General features: G+C 40.1%; 1 protein-coding gene across 3 annotated transcripts in view; it reads left to right on the top strand.

The window, feature by feature from the left end:
- A1CF (APOBEC1 complementation factor) overlaps positions 1 to 15,353 on the top strand; it is a 54,372-nt gene that overhangs the window by 13,826 nt on the left and 25,193 nt on the right. For 2 of the 3 annotated variants that reach the window (XM_072995269.2, XM_072995268.2), the window contains exons 2-6: positions 1,485 to 1,628; positions 2,410 to 2,544; positions 8,471 to 8,601; positions 9,034 to 9,272; positions 10,585 to 10,749. In XM_072995269.2, the coding sequence (XP_072851370.2) occupies positions 1,530 to 1,628; positions 2,410 to 2,544; positions 8,471 to 8,601; positions 9,034 to 9,272; positions 10,585 to 10,749 (769 nt within the window). In that variant the 5' untranslated portion in view covers positions 1,485 to 1,529. The remainder of the gene's footprint in view (positions 1 to 1,484; positions 1,629 to 2,409; positions 2,545 to 8,470; positions 8,602 to 9,033; positions 9,273 to 10,584; positions 10,750 to 15,353) is intronic. The other variant, XM_072995270.2, reaches the window with a different exon arrangement.

Here is a 15,353-nt window from a genome sequence, read left to right as displayed (position 1 = left end):
AACAGGAGCAGAATTTAACCTCTTCCTCCCCTGTTACAGTCCTGAAGAAAAATCCTTCTTCCTGAAACTCATGTTTGTTTTGGAGTGATGTCTCTCATTGACAAGAAATAATAGCTTCATAAAAGTGATTTTCAGGAGGAGGCTACAAGAAAAGAAATGTTAAATCCAATCTGGCTTCTATATCAATCAAGATCAGACTGTTTCCCCTTCCTAGCTCCTACTGATGACCTTTGGAACCCGCATGTTAGATATGAAGACATGATTAATGTTGCATCTGGTACAGCCCTTAGGCTTCTGATACCAGCATGACATGGAGACAATGCCCTTGAAGGAAGTTGTGAAGAAGCTGAGATTAGCCAGGCCTTCTCAAATTAACACAGCAAGAACTGATGTGAGCCATCTGGGTCAGAAAGATAGCAGGGTTGGAGAACTTGTGACACTCCAAATGTTGCTGAACTTCACTTCCCATCAGACCTAGCCTGTCTGGCTGATGAGACATAATAGAAGTAGTGGTTCATGTTAAGAGATCATAATCAAATCTCAGAACTAAGGGTATTGCCTCATTTTTATTTCTATGGATCAAACTGAATGATTTCTTTATCACTGTTCCTGCAGAAATTCTTTCACAGTTGATGAAAGGTACCTATTTGCCATATCATGTATTCTTTTGTGATTGGCCACTCAAAGGCAAACACAGGCTTAATTTCATAGTCTGATTGTTGAAGTACATAATCTCTGGGGGTGGACCCTTTTGTGAAACAGAAAATGGGTTGATCAGAGGGAATATGGACTGTCTTTAACATCTAGTTTGATCCCACATTCCTCCTATCACATGGAATGGATCCATGTCTCCTTGAACTCCTCCTTTGTTCTGGCAAGCAGTGCGGCTACCAAGTGGTAAAATATGTATTTCCCACAGTATTTTCTTATCAGAATGGGAAATGTTATGAAAAGAAAATCATTCTGGGTTAACAGCTCCTCCAATTTAGATAAATTTGCCAATCTGACTACATTTCATGAGTCTAATCCCAAATGTGCTACTTTACAAAACCTTTGTTATTATTATTATTGACCTTTAGTGAAATTATTGACATGCTGGAGGAACATTGCCTACACAAATGGGTCCTAAAGTTTGTTCACTCTCTTTAAATATATATAAATATATAACTACAGTATATTAAATACAGTATATTAAATATGTAATGCAACAAATCAGGAAAATCAATATCTAAAATATCTGAATTTCAGCCTTTTAATTTTCCTCTGGAATGTGATCTGCTAGTTATTTCTTGCCCGAAGTCCACAGAAATCCATTGAATTCCCGAGGTTCTTCCTTTATTCTTTTTATTTTGTTGAGGTGTTGGGTCTTCTTATTTTGTTTTCTAATTATTTTGGGTAATTCATGTATAGCATCCTCATTGATATTATGGAGCTTTCTTTACAGAAATATTAATTTACTTAATTTATTTTAAATTTGATTACAGTGAGCACCCCTAATTAACCTGATTTTTTGGTGATAATCACTCACAATGGAATCAAATCAAAAATCCGGGGATGGATTGGCCGGCACACAGAAAGAAGCTGCCCTCCGCTCATTAATTCAGCGCACAGGATATAGTTTGCTTCAGGTAGGACTCTCCCTGAAACATGGCTACTACTATCAGACTGCTAATTTCAGATAAATTAAGTAGCTTAGTAAGGATTTGCTCAAAAGCTTTTGCAACAAGTTTTCTACTAAAGAAACAATTAGGATCTACACTCAACCCCTGCCATTTGCATAGTGGGATCAGTTCAAGAAAATACCAGTGCAACCATACAAATCTAACAAGAGACAAATCCATACGTTTCAATTTATCTCCATTTATGTCTCTTTCCCTACCCTCACTCCTTTCACCCAAATTGTCAGGTAATTCTGTCTTATTTTGGCTTCCATCAGCAATGATGATTGAAAAAATGTCCATGTGGCAATTTGTATGAGTTTCTGTGAGCATTTCTCTCAAAATAATTGTTTTTGTATCTAACTTTGTCTAATTGCAGTACTTACAGATTCTCTTTATATAAATCTTTTGTATATGTTTTCTTGTGTGCACATCATCCCAATATACACATTTTAATATGCTTTTTTGTCATGAGAATTGTATGAACAGCCTTCTAGGAAATGCAAATATCAAAAGATATTTGTATTCTTTTTCGGATATCTGCATAGAGTCACACAGTATCAGCATTTCAGGTCTGAAGCCAAGGTCAAGTATCCATGGTCAAATTATCAAAATGTGAACTGAATGAAATTCAGTGAACTGAATGAAACTGAATTTACAAGTAATGGTGGCATAATCAGCGCAAATTATGCAGTGCTAGTATTGAATCAAAGGTAATGGAATGATACACCTTTTGTTTTTGTCAACACAGGAAAATGGGCAACGAAAGTATGGAGGGCCACCACCAGGTTGGGATGGACCACCACCAGAGCGAGGATGTGAAATTTTCATTGGAAAATTACCCCGAGACCTCTTTGAAGATGAACTTATACCATTATGTGAAAAAGTAATGCTTTTAAATGTAGCAGGTTTTTTGTCTCTTGCATGTATTTTAGGAATGGGTTTAGTTGCAAGAAATTTGACTAAAACATGAAACGTTTGTGGCTAAAAAGCAAAGTAAGAGTATTTGCAGAAAAGTCGAGACTATGTAGTGCTACATGCATTAGAGCAGGGGTCTCCAAACTATGGCCTGTGGGCCACATTCGGTCCACCTTGCCTTTTTATCCGGCCCGGTCCAGAATCTAGGACCTTTTCCGCCCAGCCCCTGCCTCCCTGCCTTCCCTAATAGTGCCCTAACACACATGTTCTTGCTTTCTAAGCCTATCCAAGCAGGAGACTCCGGCATTAGAGTAAACATTTTTTGCTAGACTGGGGATAACTCAAATAGGAAAACTGTAACATGAGAAATTGCCACTGTGTAACTCTGTGCTTGGCACCCAAAGTCAAATGTTTGGTTGGCTTTACTGGTTACTTGAAAGCCAGGGTCAAACTCTTGGTGGACTGCATAAATGACTAGCTTCCCTCTTGCAAGTCTAATTGTTAAACCTAAGGAGTTCTTACAAGCCTAAACGTTTGCTTGGAGCTCCTTGGAAGAAGGATCCAAACAAATACATAAATAAAATAGTTACGATGATGTGCATTTCAAGTACAGGCTGTAGTTGGCCAGTTTGCAAATACAATTCTCAAGTAAGCTTCCTGCCTTTAAAACTGAGGATGCAATCCACACACACAACTAAGAAAGTATTACCAAGATAATTTTGAGCACATAGTGCTTAAGGGTGATTTCACAACTGATACTACAAATAGACTTGAATCTATCACTTCAGAGTGTTGCTAATGTGATGTAGAAGTGGAAAGAGAGCATTTTAAATTGGATGCAGTTATGGTTCAGATCCTGCTTTTTCATCTGCCTTTCTGGCAATTTCAGGTACAGTATTAATTCAAGCACGGATGGCCTTTCACTCAATTAACAGGATCCCAAAAAAATTTATAATAAATTCCACTACTTTATATGAATGCTTGAGCACACAGTATTTTGCACATCTGATAAAATGAGCTAAATAGATTCTTGTCTACTCTTATCTTCCACTGTACTGAATGTCTTTAAGGTGCTACAGATTCCTTCCTTCCTTCTTTTCTTCCTTCTCAAAGCTATTTATAAAGGTTAGTAGTTGTTCTATTGCTTAGGCTAACATGATATATTAACATTAATCTGGAAATGTTAATTCATTGTGAAAAGGATGGGAAATGCATGGCCTTGTAGATGTTTCTGGCCTTGCATGCCCTGATGGTATCCCAGTTTCCCCCGTCATCAGAATAGCTCACAACAAACAAACATTTAATTGCAAAATTCTGGACACAGCTTTATTGGCTACAGCCGTATCCACTTAGCACATCATCTGAGGCAGATCCTCAAATCAGGCCGTCTGACTCCCAGTCACTGACCACCACCCAGGCCAGAGAATGACCATATCTGGGGCACCACCCAGATGCTCAACCATTTGGTGGGGCACCCCTTATTTGCAATAGGCACCAACCTGGCTGGCCCCCTAAGCCAGGCAGACTGTGACTGGCCCCACTCCGAGAACCTTTAGGGGAATCCTCTTACTGTAAGTTATGTATCTGCCAGCCCAAATCCACCAATTGGATCTGACTCAGTGCTTCAAACTGACAACACCAAGTTATGACAATAGCAAGTGTAAAGATACCCCTCTTTCTCTCCCCTCCTCCTTCCACAATTGTTGCCTCTATTTACACAGGAAGGGTTGGAAGGTTCCCGAGAGAATGGCCCAGAGCCCAATGAGAACAGTGCTTTCATGATGCAGGGGCAGACTGGAATGAAAACTCCTCCAATCTGCTCTGCTACTCCCCCAGTCCCACCTTCAGCCCTGCTGCTTCTCACCCGGATGGGCCGGCCGGGCCTCCTCTGATCAGAGGAGTGCCATATGTCCCGCTGCTTCTGGTGTTGTTGTTCCCTTAGTCCCACTCCCTGCAATCACCTGCTGAAGAGCCAGGGACTAAATGATGGAGCTTCTTCTTATGGGAAGAACATATTAATACTGTATTTATGAACTGTCATGTTCATTCTGATTTATGGCAGTCTTTCTCAGGGATTTTTAGGCAGAGAGTATACCAACATTTTTTACCATTCCTTTCTTCTGGGGGGGGGGGCATGGATTTGTGCACCTTTGTCCAAGGCTACACGGGCTGGTTTTACTCCCAGGAGGCACAGTGGAGAATCGAATTCCAGATGTAGATATTTTGTTAAAAGTTCAATGTGTTGTACACATTGAAGCTTCACAGATAAAGCAACACCAGAGTTCAGTGCAGCATGCTCCCAGATAACTTTGCACTCGTGCCCAACAAATTTGATTGTGAGATTTTATTAGTGGGTTGCCTGTCTTAAACATTCCTTTATTTATCATGGAATTTTCAAACAGAGTATAAATAATAGAAAATGAGGATATCTCTCTATCACCCGACTGGTATGTTTGAGAATCCTAGTTTGTCAGAATAATTAGATGAAAGGAGCCTAACCCTGTACCCTTTTATCATCACTCTTTACACACATTCACCGTTAATTCTAAAGTGATGTTCCTACTGATGTGGAGAGTTTCCACCCAAGGAAGAATCCTGGGACAGTAGGGTTGTTCCTTACATGTAAGGTCTCCACATGAGTAGGACACTTATTTTCTTCTTCTCCTCAGAGTTGGCAGTGAATGTGTATGGAAAGTGACAACTGAGGGAGATAGTGTTAAGTATTCCTTCTCTTAGCATGTTGACAAGCCACCGCTCTCTAACTCCTGAATATGGCTCCAATCTGTTTGTTTTCCATCCATCCATCCATCCATCCATCCATCCATCCATCCATCCATCCATCCATCCATCCATCCATCCATCCATCCATCCATCCATCCATCCATCCATTAGCCTGAGGGATATTCTGAACTGGATATTCTGAAATGGTGAGTGAGGTGTTGCCCCCCCCCTCACTTGGACCATGAGCTAGCAGTCTTCTCTGTCTCTCTTTGCCTCTATCTGTCACCTGTAGGACATTTCCAAAGTCATTGGCACTAAAGAGACATTTCCTGAAACTGAGCTTGACATACTGGGATCTCTGCATTTAGGAGACTGAGTTCTATAGCTGGGAATTATTAGAATTCTGTCTTCTGAAAGAACAGTCTTACTTCCCTTATTCACACGGTTGCTCCCATTAACATCAGTAAAACCATTTGTGACAGCAGTGCCTCGAGGTGCATGCCTTGGTGAGAAGGGCAAAGTTTTTTTTTTTCAAAGACGACAAGCACAGAAAAGCCAAAGTGATGGCTGTGAACAGTAACTTTGACAACTTATTTACCCACAAAAAAGGACCACCAAAAATTAGCTGCTCATTATGCCTTGAATTTATTAAACTAGATCTGCAGGAAGAAGATGGCTGCACATTGCATTTTTGGCATTATATAGACTAACAGTTGAATTCTCTGAGTGCCCCCAAATATGTAGCCAAAGCTACCCATTGCAGCCATAAATAAGGGAGGGATCAGCAAAACGAGGAAACCCTAAGCAGAAATGTAGTAAATTTAGGTTTGCAGGGGAGAATTCTAACAGATAGGGGCCTGAAACAGCCATTGAGGATTCAGCATTCTCCGAATGCTGATCGAATGTTGGGGAAAAAATGAAAAATAGAGGTTAGGGTGGTTATGAATTGGTGCTGGTGGAATGGAAGCGGCCATACAGCAACATTTTGTGACTGGTCCATCCTTTCCAGCTGAGCTATAAGATCAATATCTGATACTGTTTGCTATTTGTAGTGCACCACCACCAGCCCCTGCCTTGAGACATAGCTGACACCAAGTGGCACAGAACACATTAAGACAGGCAGAAGGCTGGAAGAGACCTAGTCAGGATTTGGTTTATGTCAGAAGGGGGCCAAAAGTGGCCCTTTAAATAATGTTCCCATCAACCTTAGCGAGTAGAACCATTGGTGATTAATGATGGGAACTGCAGCCTAAAAAATGCCTTGTGGGCCACACTTTGCTCATCCCTGCTTTATGCAAAGGCAGGAATGGGTAAACCCAGACATTTCTAACTATGGTGGCTTGTGAGTTTTTTTGGGCTTTCTGGCCATGTTCTGGAGGTTTTTCTTCCTAATGTTTCGCCAAGCTCTGTGGCCGGCTGTAAAACCTTAGGAAGAAAAACCTCCAGAACTTGGCCAAACAGCCCCGGAAAATCCACAACCATTGGATCCCAGCTGTGAAAGTCTTCAAGAACACATTTCTAACTATGTTTAACCACAGTAATGCTTAATCATAGTAATTCTATATTGTGATTCTCCAGTTTGTAGCCCCTACCTCTGTCCCTGTTTTGGGTCTATAATATAGTAGTGGGGTTAGCAGTGATGTTGATGGTTTCTGGTGTTTTATCTTCCCTTAAGAATTGCTTCTGTGATCACCAGAACTGTTGTGAGCTATACCCCATGTTTGCACAATAGCCCCACACTGCTGTTCATATGCTACCACTGGCAGGAGGTGAGAATTACACCAGCATGCCCCAGCCAGCGACTGCCTGCTCCCTCTTCCTCTTTCCCTCAAGCAACATTTGTTTTTGTTTTTTGTTGGGTTTTTTGGGTGCTGTGGTTTAGATTTGCATAAGAATTGACACTGTAAAGTTCAACACTGTTTATTCCCATTTGTGTAAGAGTTTCATGTTTATTCCATGGTGGACATATTGTGATGAACATAACTGGAACTGTACATGTTGTGTCAAAAAAAAATGAAACACTTATGCAAATGCTAGTGTAGTACTCCTTATAAAATCCCTAGGAATTCTGGGACTCTTGTATGTGAATGAAAAAATGTTTTCTTGTAACCATAACTTACACATGCAGTTAGCTCTCGTGAAGAGATGCAGGTCACGTCGGACAAAAACTATTCTGTTGTTCTTCATAATTTCTATGTATAGGGAACCTCTGTGTTCCAGTTCTGAAAACATTTTTGAAAATATTTGGGCCTATAATGTATATCATGTTGGGGCTGCTTCCATATCTGAATTTCACTTGTAAGAAGGCTTCTACATATAATTCCTGCCAGCAAAATAAAAGCACAGGGAGAGAGAGAGAGAGAGAGATGTTTGAGCACAAGCTAATATAGCTAAATGTGAGGAAACTACAAACAGTTTGCCATTTTAGTGTTAGTTTAAGCAGCAACAAATGCCAAGAATACGAATCTTCTCTGGGGTATAAGGGTATAGTTCAAGATCGAAAACATGGAGAGAGGAAACATGTAGAAATGTGTTTTCTTGCTATTTCCCTGGCCACACAGGAGTACGTCAGCATTGCAGACACTGCTTAGCTACCTTTGTCAAACATTTTCCCACCTGTCAGGGTTCTATAAGGACAGCCCAGGTGTTATGCATTGCCTTTTATTCAAGATCTTTGTGAAGAGCTGAACTGGAATGTGTTTTAAGTCTGCACCTGGATAGGATGCAAGTGGCTCAGTAGCCTGGTGCCCCTTTTTTGCTCTCTATGCCAATGGAAAGAAATTTTAAAAACACAAATCCATGCAAGAAAAGATAACTTAACTTTGGATGAGTACACTCTGAGGTCCCCAAGATGAATACAGAAGCTTAGACAATATGTTATCGGAGGGTGTTAATAGAGGTCATTTACCTTGCTAACAAGCTCGGCCCTGCTTGCTCAGCATGGGCTGGACTTTGACATATGGTGCTTCTGTTTGTTTTGACTTGGTGCATAGGTCAGAAGGTAGATCTCAAGTAAAACATGCTCTGCTTTAGACTCAAGGACAATGGTCAACTGACCCTGGAGTGAAACACACACCAGCAAAATTGCCAGAAAACAAAACCTTATGCAGAGAAGGCAGTATAGAGAATAGTTTCCAGCGAGGTATATAGAAAATCTGCTTTTTCTTTTCCAGATTGGTAAAATCTATGAAATGCGGATGATGATGGATTTCAATGGAAACAACAGGGGCTATGCTTTCGTAACATTCTCCAACAAACAGGAGGCTAAGAATGCAATTAAACAACTGAACAATTATGAAATCAGGTAAGCATAGTTAGTTTATTTCTATATAATGGATGTGCAACCCACATTTTGACCAATGCTCTCCCAGGGCCTCCTGATATTTTAAAAATTCAATGAATACAATAGAAGGCACACCTTCAAACCAGAACAAAGCACAAACTAATCAGAAGAACGTAGGAATCTTCCTTCATTGAGTTAGACCATCGGTTTGCACAACTTAGTGCATGGTGTGAGAAACTGTTTTGTTGCTGAGTAAATCATGTTATTGCTAAGTCGTTAATAATCTTATTGCCAACTAATTGACAGAGAATTTTTTTCACTTTTTGGCTGGTTTAAATATCCCTTGTCAACCTATGTTGTTGAGATCATTTGGCATGGCAGTATGAGTTTTAAGGTTTTTCAAAGAGGCGAAATCTGTTTCACTGCAAAAATGGAACTGTTGTTTGCATGCAGGAACGGTCGACTCCTAGGGGTTTGTGCCAGTGTAGACAACTGCCGTTTATTTGTAGGAGGAATCCCCAAAAACAAGAAAAGGGAAGAAATTTTGGCAGAGATGAAGAAAGTTACAGATGGTGTTGTCGACGTCATTGTGTACCCCAGTGCAGCGGATAAAGCCAAAAACCGTGGATTTGCCTTTGTGGAGTATGGAAGCCACCGGGCAGCGGCTATGGCAAGACGAAAACTGCTACCAGGTAAGAACGTATTAAAACGCCATGATATTGTGCAACATGTTGTATGTAAAGGACAGTAAGTGGTCACAAGTCTGCAAGCCAGGCAACCCAGCAGACTGAGTGGGATTTAAAGATATACAAGCCATTATTGCTAGAAGTAGGTGAATAGTTGTATGTATACAATAATAAGCAACATTCATGCCCTTTGAACCTTCATGTGCAAAAAAAGAAAAAAAGAATTTGAGGCTGCTCAGAGTCCAACGAGATATAGCACAGGAAGTCCCAGCCCAGAGACTCCCATGGTATCAATGTTTCCCCTCAGGGTAAATAAGAACTTCAGGGAGGCAACTTTGATTTGGAGTACAGATAGAAAGCAATAAAAAGATACTTCCCAGTGCCATGGGCCTAATGTGACTCACCTTCCCCTCACAGCTATTAACTTTTTGTAAAAAATGGAATATTCTAGTCTCTCACACCATGTCTAGTTTGATCATTAGTGGAGGGATGGCCTAAGCAGTATTATGGTTAATAAATCCTCAAGCCTGACACAATCCAAGCTATTTCAATGACCACATCTTCCTTTATGAGCCTGTTCGGCAGTTAAGATCATCAGGAGAGCCTTTCTCTCAGCTCCACCACCTTCACAGGTGTATTTGGTGGGGATGCGGGAAAGGGCCTTCTCTGTTGCTGCTCCCAAACTTTGGGACACCCCCCCCTCGCCCCAGGAGCTAGGCTGAACTCATCTTTACTGTCTTTCTGCAAATAAGGACCTTTCTCTTCAGCCAAATTGTCTCTCAGTGACTGTTTGCCTGAGTAATTTTTTTTTCCAAATGGATGGTTGTGCCTTACTGCTTTGAATGTGTTTTTGGTGTTGCTTCTGTATACTGTTTTTAGTTTGATCTTTTGTAGTATTTACATACTTATTGTTTTTAGCTAGAAGTATTGTCTTTTAATGATGTCAGCTGTCTTGGGTCCTTTTAAAGGAGAAAGATAGGGTAAAAATAAATAAATAAATATTCCCATATGTCTACAAAATACAGTAAAATTTAATCAAGTTCAAAATAGCTTAAGCATGGGTGTTTCCCAATCAAGCAACCCTGCAAATGTAACTCTACAAAGAATTAGCAGTCATGTCAAACTGGTAGTTGTCAGTCCATAATCTGTAAGAAACTAGAGTCTTTTCTTGTCCATTGCTATTTAAAGCCAACAATAGTTTCACAACAGTAAATTCATTTTAAGAATACCATCTTCACTCCACTGAAAATATCTTCTGCTCTCCTCATTATGCTTCTACCTCCAATTTTAAAAAAATTAATTGTGGAATTTTTTACAGGAAGGATTCAATTATGGGGGCATCCCATAGCTGTAGACTGGGCAGAACCAGAGGTTGAAGTTGATGAAGATACAATGTCATCAGTCAAAATCCTCTATGTGAGGAATCTCATGTTATCAACTGCTGAAGACACAATTGAAAAAGAATTCAACAGCATTAAACCAGGTAACAGAAAGGAAGATGCATTGCTTGGTCAGACTTTGTCAGTAATAAACCAAAGGAAGAAATAATTGAGGCTGAAATCTTTTTCATTTGCAGAAATTCTGGGAAAGGAGACATAGGTAAAGGTAAAGGTTCCCCTTGACAATTTTTGTCCAGTCGTGTTCGACTCTAGGGGGCGGTGCTCATCCCCGTTTCCAAGCCATAGAGCCAGCGTTTTGTCCAAAGACAATCTTCCGTGGTCACATGGCCAGTGCGACTGAGACACGGAACGTTGTTACCTTCCCACCGAGGTGGTACCTATTGATCTACTTGCATTTGCATGCTTTCGAACCGCTAGGTTGGCGGGAGCTGGGACAAAGCAACGGGAGCTCACTCCGTCACGTGGATTCGATCTTATGATTGCTGGTCTTCTGACCCTGCAGCACAGGCTTCTGGGGTTTAGCCCACAGTGCCACCACGTCCCTTAAAGGAGACATACCAGCCATTAAATTTTGCACAAAAAAAGTATTCCATACATTGTGCAAAAAAGTAAAAATAAAAATAAAGGTCACAGTTTAGAAGCCTCAACAAAAATGCTAATCTCTCTTTTCCTTCCTCAAAGAAACAGTGAGCTTTTGTGTGACATAAGAGTATTTTTTAAAAAGTTATTATAATCAAATTCATTACATTTGGGGAGATGCAGTAAGCAGAGCGACAGAGAGAAAAAATGCACATTTTAATTGTCAAAGTGGAAATCATCCATACATTTTGTTTTCATCAAATTTGGTTTTATTCTTCTTTCTTGGTGCTAGGTTGCTAATCACTTTAAATGCCATATAATCTAGAATAGTGGCAAATGTTTGTTCAGGAATTTCAGACCAGATTTGGAACATTTAAATGTCTTTATTTAATTGTATTCATTGTGGTGCTGTATTTCAGACAGTTAAGTCCATTCTTTAAGACCTCCACACCCTAGCCACCTCTTAGTGTTACTAGGTTAGGTATTAGACTGTAATCTGCTCCAGTCAGCAGTCTGGTTGCAGCATTTTGAGCCAGCTGAGGTTTCTAAACTATTTTCAAAGGTAAACCCATATAAGTACTGTATAAGGATACCAAGAATTTTTTATGTTTCAGGTGATAACTGCTCATATCCTTGGCTGCTGGCCTACAGAGTTCCACAGGGTTATATTCAGAGATTTGAACAGTTGGACTACAATTCCCGGAATCCCATAGGAATGACCATGTTTGCTGTGGATATTCTGAGCTCAGAGAAATAATACTTCCCATTCTTGGTTCTACAGTAGTTGACCCTCAGGCAACTAGATCTGTTTCTAGGCAACTAGATTTTAGTATCTAGCAGAGGAAACCTTTGGCCATCCATATGTTTTGAACTTCATCTTCCAACATGCTTGGTTGTCAGGGATTGTAGAAACTGTAATCCAGACTAAACCCAGCTTCCACACATTGAATCTGTGTAAAACCACAGGGAGAGGTCATGTGGAGACAAAGTTCAATACTACCAATAAGAAGATAATATTTCAGGGAAGAATCAGTAATGGGCTAACAAACTAAACCATTATCCAAACAAGAAAAGAAGGGCATCTGGACACAACAACCAATGTAGAAATAAGGATTCAGCCTCTGCTTGATCTAAAAACACAAGTTCTTAATTCAGAGGTTCTTCTTTACTGAGTTTTACATCATGACTGGACTACTGCAACAATCTATACAAGGGGCTGCTCAGAAGCTCCATTTTGTTTGAAATGCAGCAGTCAGTCACTTAACTGAGTGTTAAGGGAATGTTGCCTGTGGTTGAAACAACTGTGCTAAGTATTTGTTTCTGGCCTCAACTCAAATGTCTGATTATGATCTTTAAATCTGTTGGGTCAGCTGCTTTCTCCCACATGAAACTATTTTTTGAGGGGTGAAGAACTTGTAGCCTGCCAGATGTTCTAGGGACTGCAATTACCATCATTCCTCACCATGGCTAATGCTGACCAGCAATAGTAGCAGTTGTAGTCTATGAACATCTGAAGGGCCACAAGTTGCTCACCATGAATTTCCACTTTCCCTCATGTCCGTTTCAGTGCTCAGCTAAAGTATTTGCTCAGTCTTCTTTCAGGATGTCATTGAGATGCACTGAAAATATCAAATAAAATTAAAATCAAACAAATCCTGGGGTGGAATCTTAAGATATTTTATCAGGTACTATAATCTTGTCTTTAGTATGAGGTGGTTGGGGTCTTTCTTTTTCTCTTTATTACTGCAAAGTCCTGTTGTCCCTGGTGATTATGATGGTGGGGAAATCTGATCTGATTTACATCGTGCCTCTCCTCCTGGAAGTCCAGAGCAGCTTGGGTGCCTGCAGGGTCCCAGTAGCAGAATGTCCTCTGGGAACTATATTACATCATGATTTAGCAATCAGTTCAATGTTGGGACATCTTGGAGGTGAACAATGACTCTATTTTATCATGTTTGCAACTATGCTGTTTCTGGTTTTTGTTGTTGTTGTTTTAATACTGCTGTCTTTATTGTGTCATATTTTACAATTTTATAAACTGCCTTGAACTATAAGAGGAAAGGTGAAATATAAATATACAAAACAAAAATAGTAAGAATAATAATTGTGTACAGTCAAGTCAGTTCTGATTTATGGTGACCCGTTTCAGGGTTTTCAAGGTAGAGAGTACTCAGAAGTATTTTACTGTTCCCTTCTGGGGCCATCGAAGAACTAAACCAGCTAGAACTCAACATATTCAATAATGTATGCTTGGAAGAAAGCCAAATTCTTTTTGCTGTTGTTGCCTTTGTTGTTGCTGCTGCTATGCAAACACACTGTCTCGGCTGACATTTTAGCACACTGAAGTCCCCAAAAAGCATATCAAAAAATATTACACATTAAATCAACAGTGTATTCATCCATCAAAATGGAAATTACCAGGCATTAAGACCTCAGCTCCAGTGCACAACACTAAAAACTGAACAATTCTCCGGTGACTTGTTATAGGCCCAAAACTGGGATACAGAAACAGAATAAGCAAAGCAATTATTCTGAAATCTGTGCTCTTCATTAAACATATAGCTTCCTTCAGATGACTTTTTCAATCAACCCTTTTTTTTCTTCAAGATGTATGCATGATTATCCAATATTACATTTTGTGTGGATTTATGTTCCTTATCTTCTACAGCTCAGCAACAAGTTAAAAGTTAGACAATGTCTAAGCCATGGCCAATGTGAGAGATTGGTACCACTGGACAACAGAAAAGATTGCCTCTCTCCTCAGAATGGGACCATTTGTGCCAAACTCCTAGAAGGCTGTTGGCCCCTTCTTTTTCTTTGCTGTCGCTGCCTTCCTTAAGAAAGGGGGAAGTGAAAGCAGCAAGAAGCAGCAGCCTCATCTTGCCCTTGTTTTCTGGGCAGTACTGCTGACAAGGCCCAAAAAGAGAGAAGTCAAGGCTGGTGGGGTGAAGCAATTATCTCAGGTAGTAGAATGCCTCAAGTATTTCTCCTGCATTTCCTGGACATTTTTCTCTGTTGAAAGACAGAGCTGTGTGTGCATTACATAATCTATTCTACAGTCCCTGAGATAAGCTGAAGTCGGAGGTGCGAAATGGCCAGCCTGCTGGCTGGAGCATTCTGAGAATTGAAATCCAACAACAACAAGAACAAAAAGAAAAAAAAACACCTTAATTAAGATTCAACTGCCAATCTGGTTTATTTCTGTAGGTCAAATAGGGTAGCAGCATAACCACATTGTTTGGCTCAGGTGACAACATATCTTGGGCTTGGGCAAATGGATCAGCAGCAATGAAGAGAATGTGCTCCAATACATAGAAAGGGTGTCTGGGCATAATCAAGGCAGCCAAATCATGGAGTGAAAATAAGAAAGGTCTTTTTTGTTCAAATATATATGGAAGGTTACAATTGCCCATCCATGTGAAGGGAAATGCTTTCTCTTTCGGATAGAAAGAGGCCAGGAAAATTCTGGGTCTGTCTAGTTACGTTCTATACTTCTTTAAAGCCAGATGCTTCTTTGTGTTTCTTGACGTACTGTTAATTGAAGAGCCTCTGTTCGTAGTGATATTTCCCATATTCTGAAGGTTCATCCTGGTTTTTTTGAGCCAGTTTCATTTGATTTCCCTAGGAAGCATCATCCTCATTGAGGATGACCTTGGTTTTATGCAGAAATGTTTAACAAGTTCTTATAGAATGAAATCTTGTTGCTCAATTTAGTAAGCCGGAACTTGAGCAGGCCCATTGAATAAGTGAAACCTCTTTCCTTCACCAAATCCATTGACTCAATAGGCTACTATAGTCGTGACTTGCTATGCTAACCGACAGGAATTCAGACATAATATAGTTGTTGTTTACTTATATGTTGAACCCAAGTCTTCCTTATGTTAATTGCCCACGAGATGAAATCCAAAAGCAATCCAACTACTTCAGCGATCCAGGCAACATGCTCTCTGTGTATGCTGGATGTTCTTCTTGGAAAGATGTTGTCCCTGACATCATACCCCTTTCTAGCAACATACACTAGTGACAGGCAGATGAACAGATAAGAAGAAACACAAAACTGCAGATTTCTTACCCAGTATAAATAAATACAAATAGAGCAGCTAAATAG

This window comes from Pogona vitticeps, chromosome 3 (genome assembly GCF_051106095.1).
Source record: "Pogona vitticeps strain Pit_001003342236 chromosome 3, PviZW2.1, whole genome shotgun sequence".
Lineage (NCBI taxonomy): Eukaryota > Metazoa > Chordata > Lepidosauria > Squamata > Agamidae > Pogona > Pogona vitticeps.
The sequence above is the reverse complement of the archived record's forward strand: the minus strand, read 5'-3'. Positions and strand labels throughout refer to the sequence as shown.